Here is a 16,485-nt window from a genome sequence, read left to right as displayed (position 1 = left end):
TGAAAATGACAAGTGTGAAACCCAGGCTCCCTCTCCTCAAAATATATATAAACAAAACAGGGCTCTAGAAGTGCTGCAACAGCTGGAGCTGCAATGCTGGAAGGTTGCTTGGGCCTAGTGCGCTGTGGCTCCAGCTGAATTTTTTTAAACATTCCTGCAGTCCATTTTTGTCATATGTGAAGTTGTTTTTGTATGTCTGCCCTTTTAACTGGACAGTTGCTCCCCGTTGTTGTTTTTATGCAATCAGTTTGGCCAATTGTCACCTAAAACTAGCAGCTGGACCAATCAGCACTTGGTGAGTGAAGCCATGTAAAACAGTTTGGAAGTTTGAGAAAGGACATGACAAAGAAATGAACTGCTCCACAAACTCTTTTCTAAGTGCTGCTGGTAAACAAGCAATGCCCTGTGTTCTTTCGACAGAGCTGTCGTCTGAAGCTTTTTCAGCAGCGCAGTCCCCACTCAGGATCTTGCTCCTGAAAATGAGTCAGGAAAGGCAAAGCAATGGTAAAACCAGTTGCTCTGCAAGTAAGAAGGTCCTATGTAACTCCATGTGTCCCTTTTCACTTGGCTGGCCAAGCATCTGAAATTTGAGGAATCCATAACCTTCTGTTCCAAAGTTAGGCCCAACAAAAATATAACCTGGAATTGCTCTCTCTGAATAGACCAGCGCTGTGGCATCAAGTGTTCTCTGTTTTTATTCTACCTCTGTTTTTTCTGTTTACCTGTAACCACCTCCCTTCGCTAACATTCAGGTAACTTGTTACAGATGATGTACAGGAGGCCTATAATCTTATCAAGGACCTGGAGCCAACAACACCTCAGGTAGGCAGATCTTGTAAGCTTTTATGCAGTACTTTTATGCAGGCTTAGGACTCGCACAATGGACGTATTTATGGGGCAAATGCTAATAATCAGTGACTGGGCAGCCGCGAGTGGTGAGGCTTGTGAAATGTTTTCCTCATTAGGAGTGTGATTGGTTAGCAAATCTGAAGCATTTTGTTCATTCTAATCATGTGAATCTTTTGGATTGTTTATGTAATGATTGAGTGTTTGTAACAGCACTGTTGCTGTAAAGTTAGGAGTTCAGTGAAACCTGTCCTCCAAACGCCTCCGTACTTCTGCTGTTAGTTAGAGAGGGAACTGGAGCAAAATTACCACAGTATTTTAGGGTAATTGTTGCTCCTGTTTGGCACCAAACAAAGCAAATATAGCCTATTCAGAGTAACCAAAATGCATCTTTTAGGTGGGTTTTGTACTTTCTAACTTTAGCAAATTCCACCTGTTGCAGACTGTAAAAAGGTCTTGGTACTGAATTTATATTGTTGAAAAGGTAAATCTTTCTGCTGCTGCACAGTTCCTAGCTTCTCACCATTGGCTCTGGTCAATGTCTGTAGGTCCAGTCGCTAATTTAGAAATTACTGTTTGCACACCAGGCATAAATACATAATGTCCATTATTTTAATGCCGATGTTAACCGATTTATTTTAAGGAGATTATTTTGCATTTGTTCAGTCGAATGTCCAATAGAAATTGCTGACCAGCCATAGATGTGTCTGGGCTTGGCCGCTGACATTAATTTTAGTAGAAAATGCTTCACACATACACAATACTAAATATACTTCATGTTTATGTTTACTTAAACATCTACCATCATTTAATAATTGACAGCAGCTGGTATTTATATAGTGCCTTTAACATAGTGAAACATCCCTGCATTTCGCAGGAGCATTATCAGCCAAAATTTGACACCGAGCCACATAACGAGACAGGGCTGGATAAAAGTTTTGTCCAAATGTAGGTTTTATGGAGCGATTTAAAGGACGACAGAGAGGTTTAGGGAGGGAATTCCAGAGCTCAAGACCTAGGCAGCTGAAGGCACGGCTGTTAATGGTGGAGTGATGAAAATTGGGCCTGTGCAAGGGGCCAGATTTGGAGGAGTGCAGAGATCCCCTGGGGGAGTTGTAGGGCAGGAGGAAGTTAAAGAGATAGGAAGGGACAAGACATTGATCATAAGGATGACAATTTAAAAATTGAGATGTTGTTGGACTGGGAACCACTCAGCGAGCACATGGGCGCTAGGTGAATGGGGCTTGGTACGAGTTAGCGTATGAGAAGCAGAGTTTTGGATAAGCTCAAGGCTATAGAGGGGAGAAGGTGGGAGGGCAGCCAGGAAAGCATTGGACTCTTCTAGAGGTAACAAAGGCAGAGGAGGGTTTCAGCAGCAGATGGGCCATGTTACAGAGGCGGAAGTAGGGGGTCTAAGTGATGGAGAGGATATGGAAATGAAAACTCAACTCAGGGCCAAACAGGACACCAAGGTTGTGAACAGTCTGGTTCAGCCTCAAACACTGACCTGGGAGGGAGATGAAGTCAGTTGCTAGGGAATGGAGTTTGTGGCAGAGACGAAGATAATGGCTTTTGTCTTTCCAGTATTTAACTGGAGGAAATTTCTGCTCATCCAATACTGCATGTTGGGCAAGCAGTGTGACAAATTCGAGGCTGTGGAAGTAAATCAAGGAATTAAAGCACTCACAGCAATCTCAAAAACGCTCAACATACTCTGCTTTGCATCTTATTTTACCAGACTGATTAAGTTAAGAGGTGGATTGCATAAACTTGCTTATATTCCCTTGAATATAGAAGATTTAGGAGTGATCTGACTGAGGTGTTTAAAATGTTAAAAGGTATGATAGGGTAGCTACGGAGAAGCTATTTCCTTTGGTGAGGGAATCAAGATCAAAGGTATGTAATCTTAAAATTTAGTGTTGGGCCATGCTGGAGGGAAATCAGAGAGCACATGTTCACTCAATGATTGGGAAATCTGGAACTCTCGCCCAAAGAGCTGTAGATGCTCGGGGGCCACTTGGAGCTTTCAAGACTGAAATTAACGGATCACAATATCTTAAATGTGCTCCGCAATTTGGGAAATAAAATCTAGAAAATTCCTCTCTAGTTTCACCGCCTGCCCGCACCCTCCCCCCATGGTGTTTGAAACTAATTCAGGATATCACTTCAGCCTGATAATTCTGTGCAGTACTTACCTTTCATATGAGTTGCTCTCCAACCCAGCCCGAAACAGGTCCAGCTGTCATTTGAAGGAATTCAGTGAATCAGTATCCACTGCATGAGACAGCAGCCTGTTTGATAGATCCACTATTTTCCGGGAAAAGAACTACCTCCTGAATCTAACTTAGATCTGGCCTTATACAACTTAAAATTGTGACCCCAGGTCCTCCCAAACCTTTTCGAACAAACTGTCAACTCAAACACAATCTTAATCTTAAAAATCTCGATCAAATCACCCCCCCATGTCTGCACTTCACTGAAGTGTAGAGTTCCAGCTCTTTCAGCCAATGTAGATAATTCAAGATGCTTCAAAGTGGGAACTAATCTAGTCTTCCCTCCTGTTCATAATGTTTGTATGTTATCAACAAACTCACGAAAAGATTGATGTGTTGACACATACAGCGTCTGAATATGAGTGTTGAGGTCACATGCCCAATGATGGTGTCATTTTACTTGCTAATCAGAAATGCAATTAGCCACATTTGGCCAGTGATTAACATATTTTACCAATAGAAGTTTTTTGGGCAGTATTGCACTGCTGCAGTATCATCTCAGTGCCACTCGAGGCTGCAAGTGAGCTAAAGGTTACAGGTAGCTTCAAGGATCAGATTTCTAGCAACAACAACTTATATTTATGTAAGCCTTTAGTGATAGTCGTACAGCATAGAAACAGGCCCTTCGGCCCACCGCGTCCATGCCGACCATAATGCCTATCTATATTAATCCCACCTGCCTGCATTAATTCCATATCCCTCTATGCCTTGCTCATTCAAGTACCTGTCCAGATGCCTCTTAAATGTTGCCACTGTTCCTGCCTCCACCACCACCTCAGGCAGCTCATTCCAGATACCCACTATTCTTTGTGTGAAAAATTTACCCCTTTAATCCCCTTTAAACCTCCTCCCTCTCACCTTAAATCTATGCCTTCTAGTTTGAGTCACCCCTACCATGGGAAATAAACTCTGGCTATCTACCCTATCTATGCCTCTCATGATTTTATATGCCTCTATCATGTCACCTCTCAACCTCCTTCGCTCCAGGGAAAACAGACCCAGCCTATCCAATCTCTCTTTATAACTCAAGCCCTCCAAACCAGGCAACATCCTTGTGAATCTTTTCTGCACCCTCTCTAGCTTAATCACATCTTTCCTGCAGTGCGGCGACCAGAACTGCACACTATTCCAAATGCGGCCTAACCAACGTTATATATAACTGTAACATGACGTCCTAACTCTTGTACTCAATGCCTCGGCCGATGAAGGCAAGCATGCCATACGCCTTCTTCACCACCCTGTCATGTCTCAGGAAGCTTCACAGGAGTGCTATAAAAGAAAATTTGATACCAAGCCACATATAAAGCTAAAAACGTTAATAGGTCCTTAGTTACCTTCTCCACAATATTTTCTAAAATCCCAAAAACAGAAAATTTCTCGGACGTTTTTTAATGCCTGCATTGTTAAAGAATGGCAACAATAAAAGACCAACCTGTGTTTTTTCAATTAAAAAATGTACCTGAACAGATCATTTTCTTTCTACTAAAGATCCATGTTTCAGTGATGAATGAGTCTGTGTGAAGGGAAGGCTGCTTCTTTCCCTTTGGGCCAGACTTAGACATTTAACACATTGGTGGACCTCTAAATTACTGCATTATGTTATATACTGCTTTGTCTTTCTTCTCCCCTATTAGGAATATATCCTGAAAGGTGTGGTGAATGCAGCTCTGGGGCAGGAACAGGGTTCGGTGAGTTGAGTCCTTTTATAAATTATATTGATGGGGGGGGGGGGGGGGCGCGGAACAAAGAACTAAGAACAGTACAGCACAGGAACAGGCCATTTGGCCCTCCAAGCCTGCACCGATCTTGATGCCTGCCTAAACTAACACCTTCTGCACTTCCGGGACCCATATCCCTCTATTACCTTCCTATTCATATATTCAACATCGCTATCGTATCTGCTTCCACCACCTCCCCTGGCAGAAAGTTCCAGGCACTCAGCACCCTCTGTGTAAAAAAAACTTGCCTCGCACATCCCCTCTAAACTTTGCCCCTCGCACCTTAAACCTATGTCCCCTAGTAACTGACTCTTCCACCCTGGGAAAAAGCTTCTGACTATCCACTCTGTCCATGCCGCTCATAACTTTGTAAACCTCTATCATGTCGCCCCTCCACCTCCGTCATTCCAATGAAAACAATCCAAGTTTTTCCAACCTCTCCTCATAGCTAATGCCCTCCAGACCAGGCAACATCCTGGTAAACCTCCTCTGTACCGTCTTCAAAGCCTCCACGTCCTTCTGGTAGTGTGGCGACCAGAATTGTACGCAATATTCTAAGTGTGGCCTAACTAAGGTTCTGTACAGCTGCAACATGACTTGCCAATTTTTATACTCTATGCCCCGACCGATGAAGGCAAGCATGCCATATGCCTTCTTGACTACCTTATCCACTTGCGTTGCCACTTTCAGTGACCTGTGGACCTGTACGCCCAGATCTCTTTGCCTGTCAAAACTCCTAAGGGTTCTGTCATTTACTGTATATCTCCCACCTGCATTAGACCTTCCAAAATGCATTACCTCACATTTGTTCGGATTAAACTCCATCTGCCATTTCTCCGCCCAAGTCTCCAACCGATCTATATCCTGCTGTATCCTCTGACAATCCTCATCATTATCCGCAACTCCACCAACCTTTGTGTCGTCCGCAAACTTACTAATCAGACCAGCTACATTTTCCTCCAAATCATTTATATATACTACAAACAGCAAAGGTCCCAGCACTGATCCCTGCAGAACACCACTAGTCACATCCCTCCATTCAGAAAAACACCCATCCACTGTTACCCTCTGTCTTCTGTGACTGAGCCAGTTCTGTATCCATCTTGCCAGCTCACCTCTGATCCTGTGTGACTTCACCTTTTGCACCAGTCTGCCATGCGGGACCTTGTCAAAGGCTTTACTAAAGTCCATATAGACAACATCCACCGCCCTTCCCTCATCAATCATCTTCGTCACTTCCTCAAAAAACTCAATCAAATTAGTAAGACACGACCTCCCCTTCACAAAACCATGCTGTCTCTCGCTAATAAGTTTGTTTGTTTCCAAATGGGAGTGAATCCTCTCTAATAGTTTCCCTACCACTGACGTAAGGCTCACCGGCCTATAATTTCCTAGATTATCCTTACCACCCTTTTAAACAAAGGAACAACATTGGCTATTCTCCAGTCCTCTGGGACCTCACCTGTAGCCAATGAGGATGCAAAGATTTCTGTCAAGGCCCCAGCAATTTCTTCCCTTGCCTCCCTCAGTATTCTAGGGTAGATCCCATCAGGCCCTGGGGACTTATCTACCTTAATGCTTTGCAAGACACCCAACACCTCCTCCTTTTTGATAATGAGATGACTGAGACTATCTGCACTCCCTTCCCTAGGCTCATCATCCACCAAGCCCTTCTCCTTGGTGAATACTGATGCAAAGTACTCATTTAGCACCTCACCCATTTTCCTCTGGCTCCACGCATAGATTCCCATCTCTGTCCTTGAGTGAGCCAACCCTTTCCCTGGTTGCCCTCATGCTCTTTATATTTGTATAAAAAGGGGAACAGCGCGTTGTGCGATGTACACATTGTGTTCATGAATTCTCACACTTTGATTTCTGATATTGGAGAAAGGCAGAAATAGTAAATTTGCCTGTGGGGAAATTATAATGTGAACCTGTATTGATCGTCAGTACTGATCATACACTGGTGCACTAGCCAACCCCTTCAAATCTTAGAATGGCTGTCGGATTTCCCACTTAACAGGCACTAACTTACTCTCTTAATGTAGTTAATACGTGTGCTGCTTTATGTTGCCTTCTGTTCTTGTGTATTTCTCTGTTGTCCATCTGTGACTGTGCTTTCAAACCCATAAGGAATTAATGTCACAGTTTTGAATTTTCGCCAGTTCATTCATGATACACTCCCATCAGCCTTAGCAATTCTGTTTGGAAGTAACAACACTGGAAATCGACGTGGTGTTTATAAATTTGTCATATGCTACTGTACACTTGGCCTTTACTGCACCATTAGCACACCACTTCTTGTACATTACTAACATTCTCATTTTGAGTCAGAAGTTCATGGGTTCAGACCCACTCAAGGGCTTAAGCCCATAATTCAAACTGACACTTCAGTGCAGAACTGCAGGAGTGCCAAATTGTTGGAAGTACCACCTATTGAATGAGGTATTAAGCCAAAGCCCTATCGTTCTGTTCAGATAGCTGACAAATATTCTGTGGCAAAACAGTTCTCTAGGTGCTTTGATCAACAGTATGCTGTTAGAGTCATAGAGTTATACTGTACAGAAACAGGCCCTTTGGCCCATCGTGTCTGTGCCGACCATCAAGCTACTATCTCTCTAAGCCCATTTTCCAGCACTTGGCCCATAGCCTATGGCATTTCAAGTGCTCATCTGAATACTTCTTAAATGTTGTGAGGGTTCCTGCCTCTACCACCCCTTCAGGCAGTGTGTTCCAGATTCCAACACTCTCTGGGTTGATCCTAGTTATATCTGGAGGATGTGAATGGAGGCCTAGGGAGATCTATATTTGTTGAATGGAAAGCATACCCCACATTTCATATATCCAGCTAACTGGAGTCAATTCAGGAATCTATGAGGACACATCTGTTTTTACGTTGCCAATCTTATTCAGCATCACAAAGCTTTAAAGGAAACCTGATTTGGTGCTGTGTTGATGAAAGCCTATTGATAACCAGTGCACAGAAATGTTCAGAGCTGAGTGTGTCTCTTTTGACTTTTTACAGAGGGAGCACCTGAAGATTGCACAGCAGTATTTCCAGCTAGTTGGAGGCTCTGCCAGTGAATGCGGTACGTACTTGAGCTGTGCTAATGTACGAGCAGCTTAAAACCAGGGCATTCTCATTTAATTGTAATGAGTGCTGAGTGCATTGAAAGAGCCTGAGGTATTCCACGTTATGGTGCAACCTCCATTATTGGTCAGAATGAAGGACATATCCCCTTACCTCATCTATTGGAGGATGGAAATTGGAGGGTGAATGAGTCAACTTATGATTTAGTACAGAAACAGTCAATACACAGGAATGAAGGCAAGTACAGTGCAAATAATAAGAGAAACATTAAATTTTACTGTCTCAAGCACAGCTTTGTCTTACAAAAAATCTGGCATTATTTGGAATAAATATGCTCCCATTATATAACAATTTAGTACCCTGTCCATATATCCTTGTAACTCTCTGGGTTAAGGTATCTACTGAAGTATATTTGAGAACTGGCACCTTAGCAGTTGGAATATGTGGACAAGTAGTTTATCCCAATTCATAATAGCACAAGCCTCACAACAGACTTGTAGTAAGTATAGACTTTGGCAATCATGCTTTAGTTTCCCTACCACCTCCCCAACCTTGGTCCCAGCATAAATATCCCAAATTTCATCCTGACTTGGAACTATATCGTCATTCCTTTACTGTCACTGGGTTAGAATCCTGGAACTCCCTCCCCAACAGCACTGTGGGTGTATCTACAGCACAAGGACTGCAGCGGTTTAAGAAGGCAGCTCACCCCCACCTTCTCGAGCAATTAGGGATGGGCAATAAGTGCTGGCCTAGCCAGCAATGCCCACATCCCATGAATGAATAAAAAAAATTTCACATGGCAGTTTTTAATATGACGGTAAAGCTCCATTCTTTGTATTTTCTCCCTTCCTGTGATGAGATCTTTGCTTGCGCATACTCGCTCGCACTCACTCTCTCTCTCTTTTTCTGGTTTATTTTCCTAAAAATTGGTGGTGTGGAGGAGGTGGGAACTTACACTTGTGAAGATACATGGGACCTCTGTGGAGCCTGCATGTTAGTGCTGTACCACTGGAAAGCTTTTCAAATTGGGAATCTTCCTTTTTCTCCATAATCTTTCACTGTTAACCTTCTCAAATCCTTTCATAATCCTCAACTCTTGTATTAAATCCCTCTTAACCTTCTCCACAGTGAATATAGCTCCAGTTTTGAGTCTTTCATGAAATCTCAATTCTCTGTTGTCATCTTGTGTATCTATGTGGCAGTTCTTCTCTAACTTCAATATCTGCTCTACAGTGACGTGTCCAAACCTACATCTGTAGCCTATTCAATGCCTCTTACAGGTTCATCATTTTTTAAAAATTCATTCATGGGATGTGGGCATCACTGGCTATGCCAGCATTTATTGCCCATCCCTAATTGCCCTTGAGAAGGTGGTGGTGAGCTGCCTTCTTGAACCGCTGCAGTCCATGTGAGATAGGTACACCCACAGTGCTGTTAGGAAGGGAGTTCCAGGATTTTGACCCAGCGACAGTGAAAGAACGGCAATATAGTTCCAAGTCAGAATGGTGTGTGACTTGGACGGGAACTTGCAGGTGGTGATGTTCCCATGCATCTGCTGCCCTTGTCCTTCTAGGTGGTAGAGGTCGTGGGTTTGGAAGGTGCTGTCAAAGGAGCCTTGGTGCGTTGCTGCAGTGCATCTTGTAGATGGTACACACTGCTGCCACTGTGCGTTGGTGGAAGGAGTGAATGGCACACCATGCACAAACAATCAAGTGGGCTGCTTTGTTCTGGATGGTGTCGAGCTTCTTGAGTGTTGTTGGAGCTGCACCCATCCCAGGCAAGTGGAGAGTATTCCATCACACTCCTGACTTGTGCCTTGTAGATAGTGGACAGGCTTTGGGGAGTCAGGAGGTGAGTTACTCGCTGCAGGATTCCTAGCCTCTGACCTGCTCTTGTAGCCACAGTATTTATATGGCTACTCCAGTTCAGTTTCTGGTCAGTAGTAGCCCCTAGGATGTTGATAGTGGGGGATTCAGCGATGGTAATGCCATTGAATGTCAAGGGGAGGTGGTTAGATTCTCTCTTATTGGAGATGGTCATTGCCTGGCACTTGTGTGGTGTAAATGTTATTTGCCACTTCTCAGCCCAAGCCTGGATATTGTCCAGGTCTTGCTACATTTCTACATGGACTGCTTCAGTTTTTGAGGAGTCGCAAATGGTGCTGAACATTGTGCAATCATCAGCGAACATCCCCACTTCTGACCTTATCATAGAAGGAATGTCATTGATGAAGCAGCTGAAGATGGTTGGGCCTAGGACACTACCCTGAGGAACTCCTGCGGTGATTTCCTGGACCTGAGATGATTGACGTCCAACAACCACAGCCATCTTCCTTTGCGCGAGGTATGACTCCAACCAGCAGAGAGTTTTCCCCCTGATTCCCATTGACTCCAGTTTTGCTAGGGCTCCTTGATGCCATATTCAGTCAAATGCTGCCTTGATGTCAAGGGCAGTCACTCTCACTTCACCTGCTGAGTTCAGCTCATTTGTCCATGTTTGAACCAAGGTTGTAACGAGATCAGGAGCTGAGTAGCCCTGGCGGAACCCACACTGAGCATCACTGAGCAGGTTATTGCTAAGCAAGTGCTGCTTGATGGCACTGTTGATGACACCTTCCATCACTTTACTGATGATTGAGAGTAGACTGATGGGGCGGTAATTGGCCGGGTTGGACTTGTCCTGTTTTTTTGTGTACAGGACTTATCTGGGCAATTTTCCACATTGCTGGGTAGATGCCAGTGTTGTAGCTATACTGGAACAGCTTGGCTTGGGGTGCGGCACAGGTCTTCAGTACTATTGCCGGAATATTGTCAGGACCCATAGCCTTTGCAGTATCCAGTGACTTCAGTCATTTCTTGATATCATGCGGAGTGAATCGAATTGGCTGAAGTCTCGCATCTGTAATGCTGGGGACTTCAGGAGGGGGCCGAGATGGATCATCAACTCGGCACTTCTGGTTGAAGATTGTTGCAAATGCTTCAACCTTATCTTTCGCACTGATGTGCTGGGCTCCCCCATCATTGAGGATGGTGATATTTGTGGAGCCACCTCCTCCAGTTATTTGTTTAATTGTCCACCACCATTCACAATTGGATGTGGCGGGACTGCAGAGCTTAGATCTGATCCGTTGGTTATGGGATCGCTTTGCACTGTCTATTGCATGCTGCTTCTGCAGTTTGGCATGCATGTAGTCCTGGGTTGTAGCTTCACCAGGTTGACACCTCATTTTGAGGCATGCCTGGTGCTGCTCCCAGCATGCCCTCCTGCACTCTTGATTGAACCAGGGTTGGTCTCCTGGCTTGATGGTAATGGTAGAGTGGGGGATATGCCGAGCCATGAGGTTACAGATTGTGGTTGAGTACAATTCTGCTGCTGCTGATGGCCCACAGCACCTCATGGATGTCCAGTTTTGCATTGCTAGATCTGTTCAAAATCTATCCCATTTAGCAAGGTTATAGTGTCACACAACGCGATGGACGGTATCCTCAATGTGAAGGCTGGACTTGGTCTCCACAAGGACTGTGCGGTGGTCACTCCTACCAATACAGTCGTGGGCAGAAGCATCTCCGGCAGGCAGATTGGTGAGGACAAGGTCAAATATGTTTTTCCCTCACCACCAGCCGCAGACCAAGTCTAGCAGCTATGTCCTTTAGTACTTGGCCAGCTCGGTCAGTAGTGGTGCTACCGAGTCACTCTTGGTGATGGACATTGAAGTCCCCCACCCAGAGTCAATTTTGTGCCCTTCCACCCTCAGTGCTTCCTCCAAGTGGTGTTCAACATGGAGGAGTACTGACTCATCAGCTGAGGGAGGGCGGTAGGTGGTAATCAGTAGGAGGTTATCTTGCCCATGTTTGACCTGATGCCATGAGACTTCATGGGGTCTGGAGTCGATGTTGAGGACTCCCAGGGCAACTCTCTCCCTACTGTAGACCACTGTCCCGCCACCTCTGCTGCATTGCCGGTGGGACAGGACATACCCAGGGATAGTGATTGCAGTGTCTGGGACATAGTCGTTAAGGTATGATTCCGTGAGTATGACTGTCAGGCTGTTGCTTGACTAGCCTGTGGGACAGCTCTCCCAAATTTGGCACAAGCCCCCAAATGTTAGTAAGGAGGACTTTGAAGGGTCGACAGGGCTGGGTTTGCCGTTGTTGTTTCCGGTGCCTCGGTCAATGCCGGGTGGTCCGTCCAGTTTCATTCCTTTTTATTGACTTCGTAGCGGTTAGGTACAACTGAGTGGCTTGCGAGGCCATTTCAGAGGGCATGTAAGAGTCAACCACATTGCTGTTGGCCTGGAGTCACATGTAGGCCAGACCAGGTAAGGACAGCAGATTTCCTTCCCTAAAGGACATTAGTGAACCAGATGGGTTTTTACAACAATCGACAATGGTTTTGTGGCCATCATTAGACTAGCTTTTAATTCCAGATTTATTAATTAAATTCAAATTTCACTTTTTGCTGTGGTGGGATTCGAACCCATGTCTCCAGATCAATACCCTGGGTCTCTGGGTTACAAGTCCAATGATAATACCACTACACCACCGCCTCCCCGCCTTATCTCTTTGCTTCTTTGTACAGTGCAACTATGTGGAAACCTGGAATCCAAGTCTCCTTTTTTTGACTTGCAGTCCTCCTTTACAAATTATGCCACCATGACCTGGAGATGGGAATGTTCAAGATTTTGGCATTGTGCAGTTTTTTTTCTTGGAAAATGCTTGGAATCTAGACTGAATTTGATGAATGTGGGAAGAGACCGTAACATTATATGGCAGGTAGAGTTTCAGACCACTGTAAACTCTCACTTCATTAGAAGATGTACCAGCTTTAGACTGTGCTGCTAATTTTGTGTTTTTAGATTTAGATTAGAGATACAGCACTGAAACAGGCCCTTCGGCCCACCGAGTCTGTGCCGAACATCAACCACCCATTTATACTAATCCTACACTAATCCCATATTCCTACCAAACATCCCCACCTGTCCCTATATTTCCCTACCACCTACCTATACTAGGGGCAATTTATAATGGCCAATTTACCTACCAACCTGCAAGTCTTTTGGCTTGTGGGAGGAAACCGGAGCACCCGGAGAAAACCCACGCAGACACAGGGAGAACTTGCAAACTCCACACAGGCAGTACCTGGAATCGAACCCGGGTCCCTGGAGCTGTGAGGCTGCGGTGCTAACCACTGCGCCACTGTGTGTTTTGTAGCATCAAAGTGCTCCCTCTTAAAGGAAAGGGGATGGAGTCATGTAGCATGTTTCCTATTCATCCGCTTCGAATGGTATTGATAGTGCTGTTCCCATTCTCGAGCAGGAGGACAGCATGCAGATGATAAGGGAGCAAGGGTAATCAGCATAAATAAAAGCAAAATACTGCGGATGCTGGAAATCTGAAACAAAAACAAGAAATGCTGGATTCACTCAGCAGGTCTGGCAGCATCTGTGGAAAGAGAAGCAGAGTTAACGTTTCGGGTCAGTGACCCTTCTTCGGAACTGACAAATATTAGAAAAGTCACAGATTATAAACAAGTGAGGTGGGGGTTGGGCAAGAGATAACAAAGGAGAAGGGTAATCAGCAGTTCTGTACTTGCGCTTCCTCTCTCCTCCATGTCAGTTTACACTGAGAATTTGCAGTAGGAATGTCAACATTAAGTTCATGGCCAAGAGTTTCCATTTTAGGCACAGTCGGTAATCGAGGCTGAAAATGTCCTCAAAATTGTGCTAATTTTGCAAATTTTCTTTTTTTTTAGCTCTTCCATGAACCAGCGTAATCAAGCAGTGTTTTTGAAAAAGTGTTTTCATTAAAATTTGTATTAAAAATTTTTGCTAAAATTCTTTTTAAAGACTTACATTTATATAGCACCTTTCACGAGCACAGGACATTCCAAAATACTTTTGCAGTATAGTCACTATTATAATGTAGGAACCAACTTGCACTCAGCACCTACAAACAGCAATGTGATAATGACCAGATGATCTGTTTTTATGGTGTTGATTGAGGGATAAATATTGACCTTGACACCAGGGAGAACTCCCCTGTTCTTTATGCCACACAAGTGCCAGGTAATAATCATCTCCAACAAGAGAGAATCTAACCATCTCCCCTTGACATTCAATGGCATTTCCATCGCTGAATTCCACCATTAACACCATCCTGAGGGTTACCATTGACCAGAAACTTAACTGACCGACCATATCAATACTGTGGCTACAAATGCTGGTCAGAGGCTGGGAATTCTACAGCAAGTGATTCACCAAAGCCTTTCCACTATCTACAAGGCACAAGTCAGGAGTGTGATGGAATACTCTCCACTTGCCTGGATGGGTGAAGCTCCAACAACACTCAAAAAGCTCGACACCATCCAGGACAAAGCAATCTACTTGACTGGCACCCCATCCACCACCTTAAACATTCACTCCCTCCACCACTGAAGCACAGTGGCAGTATATGTATCAGATACAAGTTGCACTGCAGCAGTCACCAAGACTCCTTCAACAGCACTTTCCAAACCTGCGACCTCTACCACCTAGAAGGACAAAGGCAGCAGACACATAGGAACACCACAACTTGCAAGTTCCCGTCCAAGCCACACACCATCCTGACTTGGCACTATATTCACTGTTGCTGGATCAAAATCCTTAAACTCCCTAACAGCACTGTGGGAGTAACTGCACCAGATGGACTGCAGCGGTTCAAGAAGGTGGCTTGCCACAACCTTCTCGAGGGCAATTAGGGATGGGCAGTAAATGCAGGCCTAGCCAGTGACCCATACATTTCATGAAAGAATTTTTAAAAAATTAGTGCTATGGAATCTATTATCTTCACCTGAGAGGGCAGATAGGATCTCAGTTTAAAGTTTTATCCAAAAGATCATCTTCTTCTTTGGCCTCCTTGTCTCGGGAGACAATGGTTAAGCGCCTGGAGGTGGTCAGTGGTTTGTGGAGCAGCGCCTAGAGTGGCTATAAAGGCCAATACTAGAGTGACAGACTCTAGATAGTACCACCAATAGTGCAGCACTCCCTCAGTGCTGCAGTGAAGTGTCAGCCTTGATTTTTGTGCTCCAGTCTTGGAGTGGGAGTTAGACCCACAATCTTTTGACTCAAAGGCAAGTGTGCTACCAACTGAGCCACAGCTATATGTATAACTAAGAGTAATATTAATACAGCTGAGAATGGGTTTATCACAAAATTTAAGAATTTTTAATCAGTATCTACTTCATCCATGAGTAACCTGATTTTAAATAACTGAAAATTACCTTTTAAAAATAATACGTAACCATTTACTAGTTACATTGGGATACAATAGTCAGTGTCTTGATCTCTGAAACGTTTTTTAAAAAGTGCCTATTAGCATCCTTGCACCACCAAGAAAGCTTAATTTTAGGGGCCTCCACGAAGGCCTGCAAATGGGCGTAATTAGCGGAAACTCGCAATAATGCTTCAGATCTGGAGTGTACTGCCTGAGAGTGTGGTGAAGGCAGATTCAATCAAGTCTTTCAAAAAGGAACTGGATAATTATCTGAAGAGAAAAAAAATTTCAGGGCTATGAAGGAAAATCAAGGGAGTGGGACTAGCTAAGTTGCTCTTGCAGAGAGCTGGCATGGACACAACGAGCCAAATGGCCTCCTTCTGTGCTGTTACTGTTCTATGATTCTATGTATAATTTGAACTGACACTCGGCCAGTCTTATGAGTGGGGCCAGCTTCTAGTGCAATGTTTTTTAAACTGGCACAAAAGAATGCAGAAACTCAGTTTGTGCTGAACCTAACTTGCACTTGAAATTCCCTGATCTTCTGTGCTGAAAAACAGCACAACCTAGCAGAAATCCTTGCCGTATCACGATAAATGACTACAAGTCATTTTACTGGTTATCTCTACTCAGCAAATAGTGCTGAGGCCTGTATGTTCACCCATCCTCAGACAAGGGTTTGCTTGTGGTGTAGTGGAAATTTTAAAGCAGTGAAAGAAACTTTTTAACTGCCCCATATTCCAGCCTTTAATATCCTGTAATACTGCATTAAAGTTTGAAAATGAATCTCCGACACAAAAGCTCAGCAAAAGGACCACAATTTAATTGCTAATCATATCCTTTTATTGTCACTCTAACACTCCTGTCTTATTTTTAGATACCATCCCTGGGCGTCAGTGTATGGCCTCCTGTTTTTTTCTACTGAAACAGTTTGAAGATGTTTTGATCTACCTAAACTCTGTCAAGGTCAGTACCATTTTTTTCTTGTATTTCCTTTCTTCCGGTCTCTCTCCTTCTCCATGTGGCCATCGCACCATTGAGACTTGGAGTATGCTGGTGTTGTGGTTATATTACTGGGCTAGTAATCCAGAAGCCAGGGCTAATAATCCAGAGAATGTAAATACAAATCCCATATTGGCAGTTTAACAATTTGAATTCAGTTTTTTTTAAACTAGTAAAAGTGACCATAATACTGTTGGATTGTCATTAAAAACCCAGCTGGTTTACTGATGCTTTTTCGAGAAACCTACTCTCCTTACCAGGTCTGGCCTATTTGTGACTGCAGTCTGACAGCAGCGTGGTTG

At 44.1% G+C, this 16,485-nt stretch overlaps 1 protein-coding gene across 3 annotated transcripts in view; it reads left to right on the top strand.

The window, feature by feature from the left end:
- Positions 1-16,485, top strand: part of ift56 (intraflagellar transport 56) — a 73,408-nt gene that overhangs the window by 33,756 nt on the left and 23,167 nt on the right. For 2 of the 3 annotated variants that reach the window (XM_068019383.1, XM_068019381.1), the window contains 4 exons: positions 767-822; positions 4,754-4,807; positions 7,863-7,926; positions 16,059-16,147. In XM_068019383.1, coding sequence (XP_067875484.1) covers positions 767-822; positions 4,754-4,807; positions 7,863-7,926; positions 16,059-16,147 — 263 coding nt within the window. Of the gene's footprint in view, positions 1-766; positions 823-4,753; positions 4,808-7,862; positions 7,927-13,682; positions 13,715-16,058; positions 16,148-16,485 lie in introns of those variants that run through there. The other variant, XM_068019384.1, reaches the window with a different exon arrangement.

The sequence above is a fragment of the Heterodontus francisci genome, chromosome 41 (genome assembly GCF_036365525.1).
Source record: "Heterodontus francisci isolate sHetFra1 chromosome 41, sHetFra1.hap1, whole genome shotgun sequence".
Taxonomy (NCBI): Eukaryota; Metazoa; Chordata; class Chondrichthyes; order Heterodontiformes; family Heterodontidae; genus Heterodontus; species Heterodontus francisci.
This window is presented reverse-complemented; position numbering and strand designations above follow the sequence as displayed.